Source organism: Acomys minous (assembly GCF_964271855.1).
Source record: "Acomys minous genome assembly, chromosome: 8".
Taxonomy (NCBI): Eukaryota; Metazoa; Chordata; class Mammalia; order Rodentia; family Muridae; genus Acomys; species Acomys minous.
The window spans coordinates 8,780,446-8,804,216 of record NC_140489.1 but is presented as its reverse complement, the minus strand read 5'-3'; the positions used below and the strand labels follow the sequence as shown (position 1 = coordinate 8,804,216).

Below are 23,771 nucleotides of genomic sequence, written 5' to 3'. Positions count from 1 at the left end.
CTTCAGCTTCAACATCGGTTCCTTCCTTACAGGACCTGGTTCTGATCCCTGTCTGGACCCCAGAGTAGCTGCTGTTCTCCTGTGCTGTGCTGGCCCTGACCATAGTGCTTGTCCTCACACGTGGAATAGTTTGTTCTCCCATCACATTCTTACACCCTCTGTCTTTCCATAGAGTACACAGTCAGTGCTCACCAAATGAGTCAGTGAGTGAACAAATTAATGAATGCAAAGTAAAAATCACTTAGGAAGCTGCTGCTAATGTTGAAGTCTCTGAATTTGACTGCATGGTCAGTGGGTTATTATTTAGGGTCTTCTGACCCCGTAGTTTTCACTAGGAATCCAGGTGAAAGCTGCCTGCACAGAGCTAGACATGCTTACTGTGTTGTGGCTGTTGCTGTTGTTTGTAATGAAAGCTGTGGTTTATTCTTGGAGCTTCTCAGCAGGGGCCTGGAAGCTGTCAGTCTTGATAGCAGATGTGCACAGTCCTCACAGGCAGCTTGAGCATTAGAGAGTGTGTGTCACTACGCACAGTTCATTCATTTTAGCATTCTTCCCTGGCTCAATCAGTTATCCCAACCATATCCACCCCAGTACAAACCACAAACCAGGCAGCCTTTAGGAAACAGGTCAGAAATCCAGAAATACCTCAAGAAGTTTGTAACATTTTTTAAGGATTTAAAAAATATATATATATATCTTTGTGAATCTAAAGGCAGCTGCTTGTGCTGAGAAGTCTGTCTCCAGTGCCCTTGCTTCCGAGGCTGGTAGCTTTCAGAAAGACTGCAATGCAGCGCTCAGCAAAGCCCTGGTAATATGGAAGCTGCCCGCTCCCTCTCAGACTGCTGCTGCCGCCTGTGAGCTAAGGGAGGAGACGGTGGGTCTAATATGCCTCAGGACCCGTGTGGTTCTGTCATTAGACACAGCCAGTTCTGTAAGTGCCGTGGCTAGCATAGGCTTGTCCTGCAGCAGCTCTGAATTTCTGGTGCAGTGGGCTTTCCTCAGAATATGAAACTGAAGATGCCTTTGCAGTTTGTGCCTGATAATTTGGTTTTCATCTATGAGTTCAGATGGTGGGTTATACGAAGGTAAGGGACTTTAAAAATTATGCATTTATATATTTTAAGTATTTACGAATATCCCAAGTGAAAGTAAATAATTATGATTTGAATAGGATCTCCACTGGATCTAAAATAAAACTTTGTATTTCATTAATGGCAGTTTTGACGTTTGAAGAATTGTCTGATTTATTGTAGACTAATGTCCCCTAATAAATTACTCACGATGTTCTTTGAAAAAGGATCGCTTTTTCTTTGGCTTTCTAATAAACAAGCTTGACTCTCAGAAATGTAGATACAGATTATAACATTTTTTAAGACAATGACAATTCATTGATGTGGCATAGGATATGTCACCAGCCATATGATGATAGATGATAAGGTCCAGCTCCCTGAGTTCTTATTTTTCCTCAGACGACAGTCCTCAGATAAGCATTTTATTAAGTGTGGAGCTCTGTGCTCATGTATGGATGAGCTGGGTACCACCTTCCCCTGGTCCTCTTTATTTATCTAAGGGGGGGGCACGGTAAATCCAAACTCAGATTGGTTTTGCTATAAATTTTTGACCCCAAAATGTATTAAATGAATCATGGTTGGTAACTTCATGTGTCCAACACCAAGAAATATAATGTCACGGTTGCCATGGCAACTGCATGTGTTCTGAAAAGCTTGTGAATGGGGCTCTGAACCTCCTAGCATTTTAACTGAGATTTTCTAGCTGAGAGCCTGCATTCATGATCAGTATAAATAAATTCGTCTTTCTGTGGACAGTACATCCTTTCTCTGTGCTTGCCAGAGTTGACTACCCTTGTCCAGTTCTTTCCCTGGTGACTCTACCTTGCCCCTTGGTTCCTGGTCACAGACTATGGTTGAAAAATTGTTTTCAGCCTCAGGTTGGGGAGCTATCTCACCACAGCCAGCCAATAGACCATATAGAGTTGGGCTGGCAGTGCCTGATAATCCCCCGTCCCAAACTGTGCTTATAGCTTCATGTCTTAGTATGGTTGGTGTCTTGGTGCAGTTTTCTGTCCATCTGAAGAACTCCTTCCCACAAGTTTGAGGCTCCAGAGAGCCTGGCTTCCTATAGTTTGGAAGTTGTGGTGATTGGTTTGGGGCAGGGGCCAGTGATCAAGCTTATTAAAGTTAGAGAGGAGGGCCTATTGGCTCATTATCACAGAATTGTTGGCAGCAGATTAAGGCTAGCCTGGTCTACACAATGAGTTCCAAGCCAGACATACTGTAAAGAAGTGTCAAACAACAAAAAGCAAAACGAACAGTCTTCCTTGTACATTTAAACCACACTGATATCTTTTTGGAGACAGGGCCTTTTTTTTTTTTTTTTTTTTTTTTTTCTTTCGTTTGGTTTGGTTTTGGTTTTGGTTTTTCAAAACAGGGTTTCTCTATGTGGCCTTGGCTGCCCTGGACTCGCACTTGAACTTATTACGTATACTGGTCTGGCCTAGAACTCAGAATTATATGGTGAAACTTTTAATTTGAAGGTAGGCTAGTCTTTCAGTTACCCGTTAGTGGGAATATTGCTGTGGCTTACCTGTGGGTTCTATTCCTTTATTTTCACATGAGGAAACTGAGGCTCAAAGAAATTATGTACTTGGTTGGGGTCCCAGAGTAGATCAGAAGCAGGTCCAGGGTCAGAGACCTGTCTGATCCCCTGAGATTCATTTCCTGGCAGAGTTTGCTCTTAGTTAATAGTTTTGTTTTCCTTTTGTCAGAAGGGGGTCTTTCATAACTTCAGGTCTTTAACCTAGAGGTCTCAATTTAATTTGAAAAAAATTTCACGTTTCTCTCTACTGGCACATCATGGGAAGGACGTGACCTCTGCCCTAGTGCCACCTGCTATGATGAGAGGGCTGTGTGCAGTCAAGGACTGTCCAGATAAGTTCTGGATTGAGGGGCTGGGGAGATGACTCAGTTGGTAAAATGCTTACCACGCACGCATTGAGGGCTCAAGTCTGGATCCCCAGCACCGAGGTATAGGGGCTGGGGATGAGGGTGGAGACAAGAGAACCCTCAGATCATGCTGGGTGCTGAGTCTGCCAAAGCTCCAGGTTAGTAAGAGACGTTATCTTCAGAGTTGAAGTGGAGAATGAGAAAGATGCAATAAGACACCCAGTGTCAGCCGCCTGCCACCAGAACAGGCACACTGCAATTGTGTATTCAGTCACCGTCATGGTACCACACTGACAAAGGCAGAATGACATAATAATAGGTTCAGTCTATTTATTACAAAAGTAGTAAGTGGTTGCATTCTCAGAATTTGAAATGCAAATTGATTTTCCAACCAGATTGTGGTTAACCCTGATTTTTAATTTTCTGGTATTCAAAGAATTAAGGCTTTAGAAGGTTGGAGAGATGGCTTAGTGCTTAAGAGCGCTGGTTGCTCTTGTAGAGGATCTGGGCTCGGTTCCCCACCCACATGGCAACTCCAGGGGATCCAGTATACTCACATGTGGTACACATACATACATACACACTACATACATGCAGGCAAAACACTCATATACATAAAAAAAACTTTTAAAAAAATAATATTTTTATTGTAGGTCACTTAGGGTGACATTGCATTTTTTCTCTCTCCTTTCTATTTTATTTAATTTTATTTTTTTTTATTAAACAGAGGGTCTCTCCATATAGCCCTCATCATCCTAGAACTCACTGTGTAGACTGGACTGGATTTAAACTCACAGAGATGTCTACCTCTGCCTCTTACAGTGCTGGGATTCAAGGTGTGCACCATCACACCTGGTTTCTTTCTTTTATATATATATTTTTTTCATTAATTTATTCATATTATATCTCAGTGGTTATCCCATCCCTTGTATCCTCCCATTTTCCCCTTACTCCCCTCCCCTATGACTGTGACTGAGGGGGTCTTCCTCCCCCTGTATATGCTCATAAAATCTCTTCTTGGTAGCCTGCTATCCTTCCTCTGAGTGCCACCAGGTCTCCCCATCCAGGGGCACACCTGGTTTCTTATACTTAAGAAAAAAAAAAGATTTAAAAAATTTTTTATTTTCTTTGTTTAGTGTTATGTGTAGATATGTGTACATGGCTGGTACTTAGAAGAGATCAGATCCCCTGGAACTGGATTCCATGTGAGTGCTGGATACCAAATCCTGATCCTCTGAAAGAGCATCAAGTATTATTCTTTGTCTGCTGCTGTGCCTTTATTCACTGAGCTGTCTCAGTGACCAAGAATGTGTTTTTAATAACATAATTTAAATAGCATAAACTGTCTTGTTGTACAGTGGTATCCAGTGTTGGTGTGTTCATAGTTGTTAAGAATCCTACTTAGAGCTGGAGGTTAAGGGCACTGACTGCTCTTCCAGAGGTCCTGAGTTCAATTCCCAGCAACTACATGGTGGCTCACAGCCATCTATAATGAGAGCTGATGTCCTCTTCTGGCTTGCACATGTACATGCATTGTATACATAATAGTAAATAAATAAATCTTTAAAAAAAGGAATCCTATTTGATTTTAGAACACTTTCATCAACCTAAAGTTATAGATTCTTAATTTATTCAACACACAAATATAAATGGAAGATCAGTATCATGGCATGCCTTGCCCTGTAGGCCCAGATACAAACTGAAGAGTGATGGTGGTACCCAAGGCCGCAGTGGCCCTTGCTGCTGTACTTCACAGCACTTCTTATGTGAGTAAGAGTTTATATCGAGGCTCTGGTGAGATCGAAGGCATGCCACACCTGGTTTGTCTTTTTTTTTTTTTTTTTTTTTGCGGTCGTCGGGGGTGGGCATGTTGTTGAGACAGAGTCTCTCTGTGTAGCCTTGGCTTGTCCTGGAACTCACTCTGTCGACCAGAGAACTTAGAGATCTGCCTACCTCTGCCTTCCTCCCAAATGCTAAGACTAAAGGCCCACATGAGGCTTCAGAGATAAAGACTCAAGCTGAGCATGGCCATTTATGTCTCTAATAGCAGAACCCAGGGAGGTTGAGGCAAGAGGATATACATAAGTTCTAGGTTAGCCTAGACTACGAGACTACAGAATAAGTTCCAGCCTAGTCTGGCCACAGGAGTGAGAACCTGTGTCAGAAACAAAGACATTTCTGGGGTGGGTAACACCCACAACCCCAGCATTTGGGAGGCTATGGCAGGACCAGCCTGTGCTACATAGTGAGCTCTAAGCTGGCATGGGCTACAGAAGTGAGGCTGCATCTCAAAGGGGGAAAATGTTATGATCCAACGGCCCCAGGAAAAGCACCTTGGTCTTTGTAGACCAGGCTGGCCTCAGATTTATGATCATGTTGCCTCCAATCCTGCCTGTGGCCTTTCTTTTATTTTTTATTTTTATTTATTTATTTTGGTTTTTCGAGACAGGGTTTCTCTGTGTATCCTTGGCTATCCTGGAGTCACTTTCTAGACCAGGCTGGCCTCGAATTCACAGCGATCCGCCTGCCTCTGCCTCCCGAGTGCTGGGATTAAAGGCGTGCGCCATCACCGTAATGTACAGGTTTAGTGGACAGTTGTGTAGACAAGTCCAAAGGCCTTGATCTGGTGACAGTAAGCTGAAGAAGACCCAAGAAGGCCTGCATGTTCAGATTCTGCTTGGTTTCCATATGCATCATTAATTACCTCCCCTGCTGTGTAGCATACTCTAGAGTGTCTGAGGACCTGCTATGAGAGGAAGTAGCCTAAGGTTTGGAGTGGAGATGGTTTTGTTGTTGTTGTTGTTGTTTGTTTTGTTTTTTATCTTTTTGAAAAAGATTTATTTATTTATTATGATGTATCCAGTGCTCTGCATGTACTCCTGCAGGCCAGAAGAGGGCACCAGATCTCATTACAGATGGTTGTGAGCCACCATGTGGTTGCTGGGAATTGAAGTCAGGACCTCTGGAAGAGCAGACAGTGCTCTTAACCTCTGAGCCATCTCTCCAGCCCCAGAGATGGAGGTTTGAAGTAATGTTTATAATTTATGTGGCCTCTCAGGGAAGAGAATTTGTGGTTTCTGTGAGTCACTGTAGGGGAGAAAAGGCAGTGACAAAGAAATCAGAGAAGATTTGCTTTTGAGGCTTGTTTCTATAGTCTGTAGTCTGTGTCTTTCAGATTCAGAGACTCAACAGACCAGAGAACCAGACTTCGGACTGTCTTTTGTTGGTTGTTTTGTTTTGTTTTGTTTTGAGACAGGGTTTCTCTGTGTAGCCCTGGCTGTCCTGGAACTTGCTCTAAAGACTAAGTTGGCCTTAAATTTACAGAGATCCACCTGCCTCTGCCTCCCAAGTGCTGGGATTAAAGGCGTGCGCCACCATTGCCTGGTCCAGGATTGTCATTTTTTTAAGCTGCATCTACCATAGCATCAAAAGCTTGTCTCTGTACCAGGCTGAGTTAAAATATTTTGAAAGAAAGTGTTAACGTGATATCCAGTTTGCTACACCATGTAAAGTTGCCCGACTTCACATGTCCAGGTGGTGGTCTTGGTGTGCACCCCCTGGCCTGGCCGGTTGGCCCAAGGCCATGTGCTGCTTGTAGAGGGATGCACCTTCCTAGCTTCCTGCCTTCCATCTATCTATCTATTTACCTGTCTGTCTTGAGGAAAGGTTTCTCTGTGTAGCCCTGGATGTCCTTGAACTCGATTTATAGACCACAATGGTCTCGAACTCAAATATCCACTTGCCTTTGCCTCCCGAGTGCTGGTATTAAAGGTGTGCACCACCACAGCCCATGAATGTTCCTTCCTTTAGACCTAGTTGTAGGTCCCACTGTCCAGAATTCAGGAGGTGTGCTTGGTGTGGGACCTTATCTCAGAACCTGTGATTCCTCAACGGTGCTGCCCTCTTTTTGATGTAGTGTTGCTACCATTGTCATCATCCTGGTCAGTGTGACCACTAGAGCTGTCATCTTTCAAACAGTTTGTGTCCTATTTTCAAATTTGTTCATTTAAACTTCTGTTGGCAATATTAACTTAGAACAGGTTTTTAATACACGATTTGTTTAAGAACACCTTTAATCCCAGCATTTGGGACAAGGCGGGTGGAGATTAGCCTGGTCTGCACAGAGTTCCAGGACAGCCAAAGCTATAGAGTGGGACCTTGTCTCAAAAAACAGACACCTGCTGCCCCTCACTAATATTGATGAGTTGGCACACTGTCCTGAGTCCCATGTTGGGTCCCTCCAGCATTGCTGCCACAAAGAAGATGGCACAAAGAAGGCTACATGTAGCCACGTGAAATTTGGCCACACCCAACTTTTTATGTGGATAAACTCAGTCAAGCTCAGATTCTCATGCAGGCATAGCAAACAGTCTGACCCATTGAGCCATTGCCCCATACTCTGAGAACAGTCACTTGTGAATCACTATGTACTTGGCCTGCACTTACACACACACACACACACACACACACACACACACCCCTATACAGATATAAAACACATGCTTCATAAAATAAGATACTCAATGCTTTTTAAACATTGACTTTTTTAAAAAAAGATTTATTATTTATGTATATAGTGCTCTGCCTGCATGTACACCTGCAGACCAGAAGAGGGCACCAGATCTCATTATAGATGGTTGTGAGCCACCATGTGGTTGCTGGGAATTGAACTCAGGACCTCTGGAAGAGCAGCCAGTGCTCTTAACCTCTGAGCCATCACTACAGCCCAAGCATTGGCCTTTTATTACTCCATTTACCTGTGTACTATTTTCAAATCTAAGGATTTAGAGAAAATGGTTGATTTCTCTCTATATATTTTAGATTATGGCATACATGTCCTCTTTGGAAGCCCTTCCCTGTGGCATCGGAGTCACTGTGCTGTGTATTGTGCATCTGTCCTGTTTTCGTGTCTTACGCCTGGAGACTGGGCTGTCCACTGCTTAGCCTGTCCGCTGGTGAATACAAGGCCTTTGTCCTCGTCCACTTCTCCATAGTGTCTCCAACATGGGGAGACGCTCAGATAAATTAGGGTGGTGTGAGGTTTATGTTAACCCTTTCCTTTTTAAGATTTTCTCAGGTTTTTTAGGTGCAACCAAGGAATCTTTTTTCCATGACCAACTTTTCTAGTTTCTCAAACTATTGATTACTTCTATTTTCTTCCTCCTTCTTGCAGTAAATGACTTTTTGTGTCCTGAGCGAGTCCTCTTCTCTTGCATTTGCATTCATAGAGCTGAAGAGGAAGAGGTAATTTTGAAAAACAAGTAAAACCTGCCCCAGAGCCTTTGACGTTCTGATTGATAAGCAGCCCTCTTAAGTTCTGTTTTCTTCTAAGTGCTAGACCAGGCAGAAAGTGTTGGCATTCAAAAGTAGTGGGTGCTGGGTTCCTGCTGTTGTCCGGCTTGCTTGCCAGCCTGCGTGTGAAAGGTGGGGCTGGCTGTGGCCACAGCGCCTTTTGTGCCTTCTGTCTTCCAGGCATGCCCGGTGCACCGGCTCTTTCCTAGACTTGCTTCATAACTGTCCAACCTGTCTTCAACATTTCCCTCCATATTTTTAAACAAAATTTATTATAGCTATTTTTGTGTGTGTAAGGAATGTTGACAGAATATTTGAAAACATCTCTTGCACTGTACTTTAGAAAAGAAATGAACGACAGAACTGGAGAGGCGGCTCAGAGGTTAAGAGCACTGACTGCTCTTCCAAAGGTCATGAGTTCAATTCCCAGCAACCACATGGTGGCTCACAGCCATCTATAATGTGATCTGATGCCCTCTTCTGGGCTGCAGGTGTACATGCAGAGCACTGTATACACAATAATAAATAAATAAATAAATAATCTTTTAAAAAAAGAAATGAATGATGTAGAAAATATGTTACAAATGGTAAGAATTCCTTGGTTTTTTTTTTCTTTCTTTCTTTTTGGTTTCAGTTTTCAAAGCAGGGTTTGTTTGTATAGCCTTAGCTATACTTGCTCTGTAGACCACAGCAATCCACCTGCCTCTGCCTCCCTAGTGAATTTCTTTGTTCTTTTTTTTTTATTTCTTTGTTTTTATGTAGATAGATGACCTTGTTTTTTTCTTTTGCCTGCTAAGTGCTTTATATTTATTCAGTGGAATTAGGAGTTGGGAATATTTGGGAAATGAGATGGCTGATTTTAGAAGTAGTTATTCTGTAAAACCAAGACAGCAAGTGTGACAGTTCATTTGCTTGTAATTGAACTGATGAGACCAGGCGTTGAGATCATCAATAAGTTGACTTCATGTCAGTGCTTCAGAGAGTTGCTTGCCGTTTCTCATATTCTAAAGTAAATTATTGCCTCTGGTGGTTTATTGAGAATGGCCCCCAGGGAGTGGCACATTTGAAAGGATTATAAGAACTTCTTATTGGAAGAAGTGTGCCATCGGGGTGGGCTTGGAGGTTTTAAAGACCCATGCTAGGCCCAGTCAGAGTCGGCCTCAGTCTGCCTCCCCGCCCCACGATGAGGACAGCTGTCAGCCACCCACCACACTTTTGTTAAATCTTTTAAGAGTTTCATAGTCAAGCTGGGAATGGTGGCGCACACCTTTAGTCTCAGCACAGACTCAGAATCAGGCAGATCTCTGTAAGTTCGAGGCCAGCTTGGTCTACAAAGGGAGTTCCAGGACAGCCAAGCTTTTACACAGAGAAACCATGTCTTGAAAAACAAAACAAAACAAAAAAGAGTGTGCAGTCTGGTGTCTCCTCATGGCGGTAGAGCAGGAGCTAACATGCTGCTGAGACACCGCCTGACCGCATCTGTCTTTATCTGCAGCCGTGCTTTGTGAGCATTACTTAATGGTTGTGGTGCTGTCCTGTCTACCAAGTGCTTCTTAAAACTAAAGTTATAGCCATTTGATTATTGCCTTTGATAGGGTAGGAACAGGCACGTGTTTTTGTGACTGTTGGCTGCAAAAAATTGGAACATTCTCCATTTCTCTCCATCACTAGGAAGAAAACCCTCCTAACTGCTGCTGGTATTGGTTCTGCCTAGTGGGAGACGCACTGTTGGAGACTGCTGCCTGCTCTGTGGGGGATAACAGGGACTAGGTCTCTGCCATGCCCAGGGGAAGTAAACAGTATAGAATTGAAGGAAACACCAAAAATGGTAGTAATTAAAATTATTATTTTAATGTAATTTTTTTCTTTTTGGTTTTTTGAGACAGAGTCTTTCTGTAACCTTGGCTGTCCTGGGACTCTCTTTGTAGACCAGGCTGGCCTTGAACTCACAGAGATCCGCATACCTCTTCCTCCTGAGTACTGAGATTAAAGGTATGAGCCACTACTGCCTGGCTCTTAATGTAATATTTTTAAAAACTAAAATTAAATGAAATTTGTGTTGAAAAATAAACATTTTCACAGTATAAAACCTCCATAGCTAGGCATAGTGGAACATGCCTCTGATCCTAATGTTGGGAGAGTTGAGACTGGAAGATCACAGACTCCATGTCAGTATAAGATACATGGAGACTGTCTCAAAAACAAAACATCAGTGAAACAAAAATAAAATCTTATAAACTCCATACATGCATTTTCTTCCATACTGTGAAAAGCTGAAGATACATAGTATACCAGGGAAATATTTCTTCAGGGATAAAAAAAAAAAAAAACATGAATTGCCAACATCAGAAATATACAATGGGACACCACTATAGATCACATGCCAAAGGATGAGAATAAAGATTATTTTTATGCCAATAGTTTGACAAATGAACAGTTGCTGAGTCTTATGCAAGAAAAGACACATAATCTGTATACTTACTGAAAAGCTTGTGCTTAGGGCTAGTGAGATGGCACAGCAGAGAAAGGCCAAGGACCTCGGACCTGAGCACTGCAGCTCAGCCTCCAGGACGCACACGGTGGAAGCAGACGACCAACTCTGTCTTCTGACTCCATCCACACACATACACTAAATAAGTGTAATTTAAATTGTCTTAAAGAGAATTTAATTGTATTTAGAATGCCTGAAAGAATACTATGTACACTATATTTTACTGGTAGATTATACAAAATATTTAATAGAAAAGAATGTTGGGGCTGAAGAGTTGGTTCAGCCAAGAGCACCTGTTGCTCTTGCAGAAAACAGTTGGTTCCGGTTCTAACAGGTGGCTCGTGGCCATCTGTAACTTCAGTTCTGGGGGTCAGTGTCCTCCTCAGATGTCTGCAGGCACCAGGCGTCCACATAGTACCCGTACATACAAGCAGGCAAAACATTTATAAACATAATGCAAATCTAAAAATAAGAGAAAAATATTAACTGGCAAAAGCTTTTTTCAAAAAATAGAATAGAAAATATTTTCTAATAAATTCTGCAAATTTGGCACCATCCTAATTACAAGGCCAGACAAGACATAGTGAAGACAAACTTCCATGACAGAAACTGTAAAGCACAAAAAAATCCCCCATACATTTGGCAAATCAAATCTACATAGCCAGATGCACAGCTGTAGAAAGCGAGGTAAGATGCCCACCTCGGCAGTACTGTGGAGGGTGCCACACGTCTCAGCAGCTTAGTAATGCGTCCATTTCCTGTCCTGTAGAGGTCCTCAACAGCCTGCCTTAGTCAGCAGATCTCTTTACACATGGTAATTTAGGGATTCAAGGTTTTTCTTTTATTTTTTTTAATCTAACATTTATTTTATCGTGTGTGTGTGTGTGTGTGTGTGTGTGTGTGTGTGCCACAGAAAGCATGTGGTATGAAGACATCTTTGGATTTGTTTCTCTCCTTCGGCCTTTGCATAGGCTCCAGGGGTCACGCTCAGGTCACCAGGCTTGCATGGCAGGTGCCTTCTTTACCCGGAGCCTCCCAGCAGCCAGCACGTTGGCACACTCTGCAGGATCGTCTCACCCAGGGGAGAAAGCCGAGAACATCTCCGTGGGTTAGGCCAGACCTGAAAGTGGCACACAGTGCTTATGCTTGTTCTTTTCTTTCTTTCTTTCTTTCTTTCTTTCTTTCTTTCTTTTTTTTTTTTTTCGAGACAGGGTTTCCCTGTGTAGCCTTGGCTGTCCTGGACTTGCTTTGTATGCTTGCAGTTCTTTAGCAGAACTTGGCTCATGAGCCAGCAGGACTGTGGCTGGGCATGTACCTGTGTGCCAGAAGGCTAAGGAAGTATTGGGGGTTTAATAAGCTTTCCAGTTTTTGCACATTGCTATAATTGATGGAACAATCAAATAAAAAAGTAATTGTAACTAGCGTCTAAATCTGGTTTGATGTTACATATATATCTTTTTTAAAAAGCACCATAGTTATCTTTCAGATATGCAAAGTGTTTTGTTTTAATTGGCCAGTCTGTCAGTTCAAATCAGTCTCAGTACATTTCAAATACAGATTGTAATATATGACCTTTATGGAATTAAGTTGTAAATCAGTAGTAAAAAGGTAATAGTAATATATTAAGAGTTTAAAAACAAACTTTAATTGGGCATGATGGTACACATCTGTCATACTGGTACTCGGGAAAGCAGGAGGAGAGGATTGCTGCAAGTCTCAGACCAGTTTGATCTGCATAGTAAATTCTAGACAAGCGAGGGCTACATAGTAAGACTCATTTCAAGAAAAAAAACCAAAAAACAAAACTCTTCGTATAATTCATGGTTAAAGAACATTAGTGGGGCTGGGTGGGGGGGTGGGGGAGCACTAGAGAGATGGCTCAGTAGTTAAGAGCACTGGTTGCTTTTCCAGAGGACGCAGGTTCAATTCCCAGTAACCACATGGTGGCTCACAACCATCTATAATGTGATCTAATGCCCTCTTCTGGCATGTAAGTATACATGCAAATAGAGCACTCATATATATAAAATAATACCATCTTTTAAAAAATTAGTGGAAGCTAGAAAATAATTTAGGTACACTAGTTTAAAAGTGTGTGTTGCCGGTTGGAAGCATCCGGGAGGCCTCCTGTGGGTACTGCAGCCAGGCTAGGGCTTTCCTGCATAGCCTCCTGAGTTTGCTTTGTTCTCAAGTCAGGGTTGGCTGATAACATTGTCAGCTGCAGCCTTCTTTATACTATATTCAAGTTGTATGGGAAAGTCTCTTTAGTAAAAACTCCATACGCTTTCTTAGGCCATGTTCAAAGAGTGGACTGACACTGATAAGGCAAGCCCAGATCAGTGTGATTCTGTGGGCACAGAGCTTAGAAGCTGGTGTTCAGAGTGGGCTCAGGGTGGGAAGTTACATTTGTTGATAAACTGGGGTGTAAGAACTTGAGCAGATGCTTAGTTGCAGAATTAAATTTCTGTGCAGTGATCATCAGATGTAAGTTTTTATAAAATTTATTCAAAATAACCTAAACTTTGCATTAAATATTGATAAGGGTACCATTATGCAGCTGCTTAGTTAGAAGGGTTCACACCAGTCAGCTCTGCTGGAAAGTGAGCAACAGGAATACTCTCAGGTCCTCCTTCTAGGAGTGCGAATTACAGCTGCTTTGAGAAGTACTTGCCTTTCTGTAGGTGTGGAATCGCACACTTGCCTGAGACAGGAGTCGCTCTTCTGTGTAGGTGCTTTTCATCTGTGTTATTGGCGTTTCTTATGCCTCTACCTCCCTTCCAGCCCTTATCCACCCTAATCCCTTCCAACACCCCAACACTAGGAGAGAAAGAACGTTAGTGAGGAGAGGGTTGTAGGTCTCTACTACTTCCAGCTGGTTAGGCTTGCCCGCTTCTTTGGGAAATAGCAGTCTCGGTTGTCATGATATCTAGCAGTCCAGCAAACCACCAACAGGATGAACGAGCAGCAGTATGGGGAGCAGCAGCCTCCTTCCTCCTCCCCCGACTCCTCTTTCTCTCGCAGCCTCCTTCCTCCTCCTCCGACTCCTCTTCCTCTCAGTGCCCTGGTGTTTATACCCTCTCAGAGTCCTCAGAATTAAACTCTCTGCAGCTGGCAAAGATCAGACCCCTCTCCAAGCTCTCACAAGGCAATTGTAGCTAACAGCTGTGGACAAACTAAAAGCGGCTTTATATCGTACACTTGGGATTTAAAAAAAAAAGCATATTTACATAACATAACTGAGTTTTTAAAGAAACCAAAATGTCCACTATACTTCTAATTATGTGTACATCAGAGAAATTTGTTCCTATGTGTTTGCGGTAGATGTAGAAGAAAGATCTTATGAGGTTTATACTTTCTCTGGAGCAGGAACTTTGGACCAAAGACTAGCTGGCCACGTCTTGTACTTATTCTCCAGTATTACATGATATTGGGGGAAAAAATCATAGCTACAGCAACAACAGTGTTGATCAACAAAAGGCTAAATAATAAGATGTGCGCCACTGCCAGGGGTGGCGGCTTTTAGTCCCAGTGGCCTTTAATTTCAGCAGGTGGGAAGCAGAGACAAGTAGATCTCTTTAAGATTGAGACCAGCCGGGTGTACATACACAGAATATGATTCTATTTATATAAAAGTAAGAAGCAAGCAAAAATAAAGAAAGAAAATCCAATATGTGCTAGGGTTGTTTAGCTGGGTTTTAACTGTATTAAGAAAAGCAAAGAAACACAACCATGGAAGCGAAGGTGGTTGTTTAGAGGGGCAGAAGCATTGAGATCAGAGCAAGGCACTCAGGGTCTGCAGTTCTTGGCAGCATTCCATTACTTGCCTAGGGTTGTAGCGAGGCTTTCTGTGTAGTAACCATGGCAACACTGTATGAATGTTCTTGGAACTTTGCTGTCTGTAATAGTTTAGCATAAAAGAGATTTAAAGGAAAAAAGAATCAGATTTTATAATGCATGCTGTGATTTTTAAAGTGTAGAAAATTATAGTACATATGCATAGAGAATGATTAAAAATACTTATTGAACTTCGTCGTTTTATAAAAATGTATGCTTTGAAATTCTGTTTTTGAAGCTTTACATTTTCCAAATGAGAGCTGACCAGGCCTTCCTCTTGATTCCCAGGTACAGGGTCCCCGTTACTGAAGGGTAAGCCTGGCACTGCTCCGACGGCTTTGCGGAAGCTTCCCCCTCACGCCTGAGCTTCCCTGGACCTCCTTACAGCGGATGACACAGGTATGCCGCTAGGAATTTTCAGTACAGCCAGGCTTCTTTCTTAAGCGCTTACCTTTTTTGCTTCGTATAAAAATAATCTAGTTCAAAGCTGGGCAGTGGTGGGCCACACCTTTAATCCCAGCACTGAGGAGGCAGAGGCAGGAGGATTGTTGTGAGTTTGAGGCCAGCCTGGTCTACAAAGTGAGTCCAGGACAGCCAAGGCTACACAGAGAAACCCAGTCTGGAAAAAACAAAAAAAGAAAAGAAATGGGGAGTCTGATGGAGAGTGGAAGGCGATGTGAAAACCATTGGCTGGAACGCCACATTCTATTCTAAAGTTAAATACTGTAAGTGCCTCCTCCTTAATATGGCAATGGTTTTTGCTCTTTGTATCCATTTTTCTGTAAAATTAACACTCTAGGAAAGGAAATTACAGCCTACCGCCCCCGCCTTCCACTCCCTTTCTGCTACACAGGCAGAGCCTGCCCTGAAGAGGTGCTGCCTGCTATTGGAGGCCTGCAGAGTCACACTGCTGCTTCTCTGTCCAGATGGCAGGGCTCCAGCTATTGGCCGGGAAAGCTATAGGCCTGCATCTAAGAGGGTTGAGCAGCGCTATAACACTCCTAAATTGTCGGGCTGGAGAGAGTTCAGCAGCTAAGAACACCTAGTGTTTTTGCAGAACACCTGGCTTTGGTTCCCAGCACCAACATTTAGTTACCAATCACCTATCACTCCAGTTCCAGGGAGCCCAGTGCTCCTGGCTCCCGGAGTACCATGCATGTGGTACACATATAGGTGAGATAAAACAGTCATATGTAAAAACTAAAATTAAATAAATCTTTTTAAAAACCCAAATTGTACAAATCAAGGAGTAACGTAGAGTTGCCAGCTACTATTACAGTTGTAAGCTCTTCTCTATAATTTAGCTCTTTGCTCCTGTCAGTTTGGGTGAGTTGGTCTGTATCTCTCATTCTCTATTTAAACAGTTGACTGAATTTAGAATCACCATGAAAACACACCTCTGGATGTATTTATGAAGGTTATTTCCAAAAAGGTTTACTTGAGAAGGAAGCCTACCATGTGTTCAGACTGCATTATTTCAAGGGCTGAGGTAGTAGAGTAAATTAAAAGGAAAGAGCTAAGCACCAGCACTTATCTCTCTGCTTACTGACTGCTGATGGAGTGTGATCAGCTGCCTTCCTGATAGAGTGAAAGGTGTGTCCCGGAAAGGGAAAGGAGCCCAGGAGCCACACAGCCCTGACACACGGGAGCCCAGGAGCCACACAGCCGTGACACAGGGGAGCCCAGGAGCCACACAGCCGTGACACAGGGGAGCCCAGGAGCCACACAGCCCTGACACACGGGAGCCCAGGAGCCACACAGCCCTGACACAGGGGAGCCCAGGAGCCACACAGCCCTGAAAGAGGGGAGCCCAGGAGCCACACAGCCCTGACACACGGGAGCCCAGGAGCCACACAGCCCTGACACAGGGGAGCCCAGGAGCCACACAGCCCTGACACACAGGAGCCCAGGAGCCACACAGCCCTGACACAGGGGAGCCCAGGAGCCACACAGCCCTGACACAGGGGAGCCCAGGAGCCACACAGCCCTGACACACGGGAGCCCAGGAGCCACACAGCCCTGACACACAGGAGCCCAGGAGCCACACAGCCCTGACACACGGGAGCCCAGGAGCCACACAGCTCTGGAAGGGGGCCTTCTCAGCAGAGACATTGCAGCTCCCACGGGAGAGTCACCTGAATTCCTGAGGTGCTGAGGAGCTTTGGAACCTGAGCCTAGCTCCTTCGTTTCTTCTGTTCTTTTCTTCTTCATTGCTTCTTCCAGTGAGAGAGTCACACCAGGCAATAAATCTCTTATTGGGGGGACAAGGCCAGGAGTGACTGCCTCTGCTCCCAGGAGAAGACAGCAGAGAACTCGGCAAACACAGCCTTTATATAGGATTTTTAGGAGGCAGAGATTTCTAGGACAGAGATTGCCAGAATGAGGATTGGTGAGATTTCAAGTCCTGAGCTTGGGGGAAGCTTAGGGATTGGTGGGTTTTGTTCAGCCTTTTCACCTAAAATTCACCTAAATCTGGGAGAGACCCCACTGGGGTGGGGGGGGGCTGGGAATGGCTGTTGGGACAGTTAGAGAGGTGTGGGGGAAGGCCTATTAACTCGTGCCCTAAGGGGTTTACTCAGACTTGAACTCTAAACAAAACAACTTTCCTTAACTAAACTATGAACTCATACTAAGGGGTCAGATTTCTAGTTCTGGTCCCTGCCTGGCAGAGTCAGACCATGTAAAGCTCCCAGCCTTGGAAGAATGGCTAGTTTATAGACTGTTGTCACAAAGATGGTGCCGTTGGAGCTCACAGACTAGCTCCAGTTCAACACGCCTCCCTCCCCCTTAGTTCTGTGTCAGCAGCAGCCATAACTGAGGCCTCAGGTGCTGCTGCCTTCTCGCTGGTGTGAGCTTCTCAAGTTTCTCCAGGCGTCTGATCTCAGGCCCCAGGGCTGTGGAGATTTAGCCTCAGGTGCTCTGGAGTCCTGAGGTGTTGCTGTCCGGAGGTGTAGAGAGGCCGGCAGCACAGGCTGAAAACCAGAGCTCCCCTTTCAGGGACCACAGGGTGTGGCACCAAAGAAGCTGGAGATCTGAAAAGGCTGCACAGGGTTAGATGTAGGGGAGCCCTGGGGCAAAACTTGAAGCTGCCCAGCCTGGCTGCTGCTGGAGCTCCTCAGCAGGGGCCTGGACACTTTCCTACAAGGTGTGCAAAGTAAACAAAGGGAGCCTGGCAGGGAAATCTCCCCCATTCCTTGCCGTCTCCAACTGTGAATTAAAGTAAACCCTTCCATGAGTTGCTTTGGTCAGATCATAACTACACCATAGGTGTTCTTGCCCTGCTCACTGGTTTGCGTGGTCGCCTCCTGTAGGATCATGGGGGAGCTGCTGTGTGTGGGAAAGCCCATGCGCACCAGGTTTCCAGGAGGTGTCTTCACTGTCAGCGCCCACCAGCCTCCCTCCCCCATCACTGGCCTCACAGGATGGCACTGCTTCCCTGCTGGCCTGGATGTTAAGCTTGTCCTCTGCATGAATGCTGGTTTAGCCCTTCTTGCTGGCAGGAGCCATTTTCTTTGTTTATCTGATGCTTCCCTTTTTTGGTTTTCCCCGGGCTTTCCAGTTTTTTGGAACACTCTTTTGCCAGCAGATGTACTTTTGTTTCTAGTTTCTAAGCTCCAAAATTAAAGTGTAGTCAAATCACAGGAGTAGAGACCTTAATGGTGAAGGTAGAGGAAGTGGGGAGGTACCATGCATTCTGCTGCGTCCCGTGTGTAAGGCACACGGCAGCTGACTGGAAACGAGGCACCGTGTCCTAAGAGGACTGGAGACATCTTGTGTTGGATAAAATAAGGGGGTCAGATACAGGAAGTACATGAAATATGAAGATACAGCAGAGGGTGAAGAATAGAGCAGCAGGTCTGCTTGAAGGACAGCACAGAGTTCCAGTTCTGCAACTGGAGTCCGTAGCTATCGCAGGACATGGACTCCAGGGCTGCTGCTTCTGCTCACCACTGGCCTTGATCCCTCTTCAGGGTCAGTGCTTGTCCGAGCCATGCAGACCCCTTCACTGTAAGCCCTTGCCTGGGTAACCATCACTTCTGTTCAGCAGAAGCTAGCTCTTCATGTATTGGAAGCAAACCAGTGTTTTGGTTGTTTTGTTTTGTTTTGTGGAGGAATGCTGAGTGGATGTATCAACCGTCAATAAAGCGCTGTTTAGCCAATCAGCTGGGCAGAAGGACAGGAAGTAGAAGGTGGGCCTTGCTGGGGAGAGGAAGAGGAGGTTTGTCAGTTGGGGTGAAGGAGAGATGGTTGACTGGTAGGAAGACAAAGGGGAGCATGGGGAGCATGGCCAGACGAGCATCTTAGTGGCTAATGCTTGGAGTATATGTATTTATCAGTTTAGAGTAGTTTGTTTACCATAGTGTAGGAATAGATTTGCATCAGTTTAGATTTTGCCCAGCGTAGAGCTGACAGCCTAAAAGTATGCTTTAGACTCTGTGTCTTCTTCAGACTCTGTGTCATTTATTAGCATCATAGACCGATACATTTTTAATGTAACAGTTTACCACTTGATTTCCTGATGATGGAAGGGGAGGTGTCAGCAAAGACCTCAGATTCCATCATCACCCAGATTTGTATGTGTTCAGTTTCTAGGCATTGGAAACTCTATGGTGTTTCCCCAGTTCAGGCTGTTACACTTTAGTTGACAAAACTGTAAAAGTTGCCTCAAATGCTGTCGTTAGTACATTTGACTGAAACAGCATACTTTTTCTTCAATGCAATTATAAATATAGAATTTCCTTAGCTTATAGTTGCTAAATCTAAATTTTAGGACAGAGGCATGCTATGTCTATAGCCATGCAAACACTATTGAAATCAAAGTATTTCTATCCAAGACATAGGGGAGGGGAGAAGGGGGGAAGTGGGAGGAATGGGAGGAAACAGGGGACGGGCTAACAATCTAGATGTAATATGAATAAATTAATTTTAAAAAAGTATTTCTATCCAATAATGAAATCTAATCAAAGGTTTACACATTATTCTGTTTGGAGAGATTCCAAAGACTGGTTTTGCTGTTTTTTCTGATGATAGTGCGGGGTCTACAGGCGGGATGCGGGAGATCCCTGAGGATGACCTCGTGACAGACATTTTAGAAATATGAAGCTAACTATAGAGACTTAATTTTTACTAAAGGTTTTCTGTCTAGAAGTCTTTGAACTTAAGTCATTTCGGGTACTGAACTCGTAGGTGTTGTCCCCACCCAGGATCAAGAGAAGGTTGTGGTGACCACTGTCTGGAGTCAGCTGTCCCCAGAACCCGTGCTCCACAGCCCCTGCCAGTAGTCCTCCTGCCCCTTGTCCTTTGATTCTCTATGTCCAGTGTACACGCCGTGGGTCAGTTCTTGTGGGTAATTTCTACTATCTACTCATGTCTACCTTTACCTTTTACTGTGTGGCACGGGGGCAGTGTGCTCACCGTTCCCTGAGGTTGGCCGTGGTGAACAGTGTTTACCAAGCTGTGCACAGAGGGAGCCACACCTGGATGTCCCATCTCCTACTTTGTTAATCAAGATTTCTTAAAGTTTAATATATTATGTATGTTTGTGTTTGACCTCATAGCACTTGTGTGGAGGCCACAGTACAACTTGCAGGACTCAGTTCTTTTCTTCTGCTGTGTGAGTCCCAGGCACTAGGCCAGTAGTCAGACTTGACACAAAGTCCTTCTACCTGCTGAGCATCTAGCCAGCGCTAATTGTTTTTTTTACATTTTTATTTTATTTTAAAAATGTTTATGGGGGGCTGGAGAGATGGCTCAAGGTTAAGAGCTCTGTTCTTCCAAAGGTCCTGAGTTCAGTTCCTAGCAACCACATGGTGGCTCACAACCATCTATACTGAGATCTGGAGATCTGGTGCCCTCTTGTAGTGTGCAGGCACACATGGGGCCAGAATGCTATATAAATAATAAATAAATAAAATCTTTTAAAAAAATTTTTTTTAATGTTTATGGCCGGATGTGGTGGCGCACGCTTATAATCCCAGCACTCAGGGAGGCAGAGGCAGGTAGATCTCTGTAAGTTTGAAGCCAGCCTGGTCTACAAAGCTCAGAGTCCAGGACAGCCAAGAAATCCTGTCTTGGGGGCAAAAAAAGAAAAAGGAAAAAAGTTCATGTGTATGAATGTTTTGTCTGAACGTTCGTCTGTGGTATGTGCATGCCTGATACCCAAGGAGGCCAGAAGAGAGCATCAGATCCCTGGAACCAGATGGAGTTACAGATGGTTGGGAGCTGCCATATGGGTGCCGGGAATTGAGCCTCTGGAGAGTGGCGTGGGCTATTAACCGTTCAGCCATGTCTGCACCCCAGGTTTGGTGGTGGTGTTTTGTTTTGAGACAGGGGTTGGCGGAAGTATGTCACTGAGGGTGAGCTTTAGGGTTTCGAATGCCCAAACCAGGCCCAGTGGCCCTACCCTCTTTCTGCTGCCTTTGTTCCTTGCACCTCAGAAAGAGCGGCAGAAAGCAGTACATAAGCAAGGCTTAAGGCGAGCGCAGGACTCGGCTCTGCCCCCGCTGTCTCCTGAGTGAGCACTTGTCCTCACGTCTGGTCCTGGTTCATAGCTCTGAGTCCCACACTGACAGGAGAAGTGAGGCGACTCCTGGAGGTGGGTGCTCTGGATACTGTGGGTTCAAAGGATCTGTCCTGTTTGGTTTGGAGGGTTTTGTTTTTATGAGATGGTTCTCATGGATCCCAAACTGGCCTCACACTCACTGTGTAGGTGAGGCTGACCTTGAACTCATGATCATGCATGCCACCATGACCCATTTTATTTGATACTAGGGATCAGATCCAGGCCAGCTCTCTACCAATTGAACTAAATACATGCCCAGTCAAACCTAGACTTTTTTTTTTTTTTTGGTTTTTCGAGACAGGGTTTCTCTGTGTAGCCTTGACTGTCCTGGACTCACTTTGTAGATCAGGCTGGCCTTGAACTCACAGCGATCCGCCTGCCTCTGCCTCCCAAGTGCTCGGATTAAAGGCTACGCCACCATGCCCGGCTAAACCTAGACATTTTTTAAGTAGCAAAAGTAAATCACACAAGTGCATTATTTAAAAGGGAGCTGGTAACTTTTGAAAGAGCTCACACACATACACATGCACACAATTAAAATCAAAATAAATATTAACAACAATGGCTGTTGCTTTAGCCAAATGGTGTGAATGAAGCTTTGGCACAGAAAAATACTATGTGTATTTTAAAGAATCTTGGAAATACAATTTACCAAGTGTATTTTTCAGGAAGTATTTTGAACAGCAGTATTAACAATACCATCTGGATAAAGTAAAAAGAAGGAAGTGACTTGGTCTTGTCTTACCCCATGGCAGATTAAGGCTGGGGAGGACTCTGGTGCATTGTCTAAATACCAAGAGTACTTTTGCTTTTCTCAGCCATGTTTCTTAGGCCTTCTCAAGGGGCGAGGGGATGACCTACACTCGTCGTTCTTTTCTCCTGGCAGAATCTCTCTTCCCTAAGATGGATTCAAGCAAAAAGATGGATGCTTCTGGCGCACTGCAGCCCAACCCGCCCCTAAAGCTGCAGCCTGATCGCAGTGCTGGGTCGGTGCTTGTGCCAGAGCAAGGAGGCTACAAGGAGAAGTTCGTGAGGACAGTGGAGGACAAGTACAAGTGTGAGAAGTGCCGCCTGGTGCTGTGCAACCCGAAGCAGACTGAGTGTGGGCACAGGTTCTGTGAGAGCTGCATGGCTGCCCTGCTCAGGTGGGTGCTGCACACAGCTTCAGGCTGCCTGGCCAGGGCAGCTGTGCCCATCTGTGCCTGTCTCTCTCAAGACTTTAAATGTTTTTAAGTCCAGCTTGGGAGGGCTTTAGGAAAACTCAGGCAAGTCTCATGGCTGAGTTTTCTGAGGCCTCTGTACCTTGCCCTGCCTACCTTACATCCCATTCCCCCGGCTTCTCCCTGAAGTCTCAGTGGTGTCAGCACTCTGTCCATAAAGCCTCTATGTCTCCCATCTGTGCAGGAAGTTTATGTTTTATGGTGGTAATGTTAAATGATCATAAGTCCTTAAAATAGAAGGGTGCCACTGGACCAGGGTAGAGGAAGGTCGGGGTCACATGCAGAACAAAACAGGTGCAAGCCTGCATGCTTGCCTAGGGGGTACACACAGAGCTTATACCAAGACCCTGGAAGCCCATGAGCCTATGGGTTGCTGTGGTAAAGTAACGGGGGCAAGCTGCCGTTGGAGGACAGAAGTTGAATTGACCAGGGGAAAACTTCAAGCTGCAGCTTTGTGTATTTGCCAGGCATTGTGTTTGGCACTTGATCACCACAGGGCATCCTGCACCATCAGTACCCTCAGACACATTAGTTTGAGAAGGCCACCAAGTTCTCCTCCCAACCAACTACTCACAGCTGGGTGCCTGAGACTAAGGCACAACCCAGTAGCTAGTCTCCTGTGTACCCCATTCCCTCATTGCACCCACTCACTGGACCCAAACAGCCCACTTAGTTTTTCCTGCTGAGGGTGAAAGGACCCAAGTTGAACTTGGTGATGGCCCAGTATGCTCACCTAATTCCTATAAAACAGGACAGGGAAACCAGTTGGGCTCCAGAGAGGCCTATAGTGGGGTACCTAGAGGATGGAGACAGCTTCCCTGTGGAGGTGCCATTAGCATTTTTGTACATAGTGAGCTTTTCTGTAGCCCAAGACCAGAGTATCAGAAGGCCTTTAGTACCTGTGAGTGCTCCTTCCAAAAGACTCCTCTCTGAGAAGCAGAGTGCCACCAGTAGGACATGTCACTTTCATGTTCTTTAATTTTTTCCAATGGGACTGAGCTATTGAATGTAATAGCTTCCTTTTGAAAAATTACCATGTTTAAAAGTTTGGTTCTTTTTCTTCTGTGAATTACTATTTAAACTAGATTTTCCATGGCATCCCAGAGCCCTGCCTGTTGCTGCAAGCTAGAGCAGGCCCGGCTACCGAAGAGAACATTCTGTGTGCGCCTGGGGGGGATTGACTACTGCTCTAACATACGTACTCTGTTTCCTTCAGCTCCTCGAGTCCAAAATGTACAGCGTGCCAAGAAAGCATCATCAAAGACAAGGTATTCTTTTCATGTCCTTTCTTCAGAAGAGGCTTGCTCTGTAGTCCAGGGTGCCCCAGGTAGTGGATATTCTTGCCGCACATGGCCTCTGAGTGCAAGGGTGTGGCACCGTGCTATTTTAGATAGCTAACACATTTCACG

At 44.7% G+C, this 23,771-nt stretch overlaps 1 protein-coding gene across 6 annotated transcripts in view; it reads left to right on the top strand.

Moving 5' to 3' along the window:
• TRAF3 (TNF receptor associated factor 3) overlaps window positions 1–23,771 on the top strand; it is a 97,971-nt gene that overhangs the window by 44,612 nt on the left and 29,588 nt on the right. For 4 of the 6 annotated variants that reach the window (XM_084793498.1, XM_084793500.1, XM_084793499.1 and 1 more), the window contains 3 exons: window positions 14,869–14,979; window positions 22,029–22,287; window positions 23,579–23,630. In XM_084793498.1, coding sequence (XP_084649624.1) covers window positions 22,046–22,287; window positions 23,579–23,630 — 294 coding nt within the window. In that variant the 5' untranslated portion in view covers window positions 14,869–14,979; window positions 22,029–22,045. Of the gene's footprint in view, window positions 1–14,868; window positions 14,980–19,784; window positions 19,859–21,017; window positions 21,176–22,028; window positions 22,288–23,578; window positions 23,631–23,771 lie in introns of all 6 variants that reach the window. The other 2 variants (XM_084793503.1, XM_084793502.1) reach the window with 2 other exon arrangements.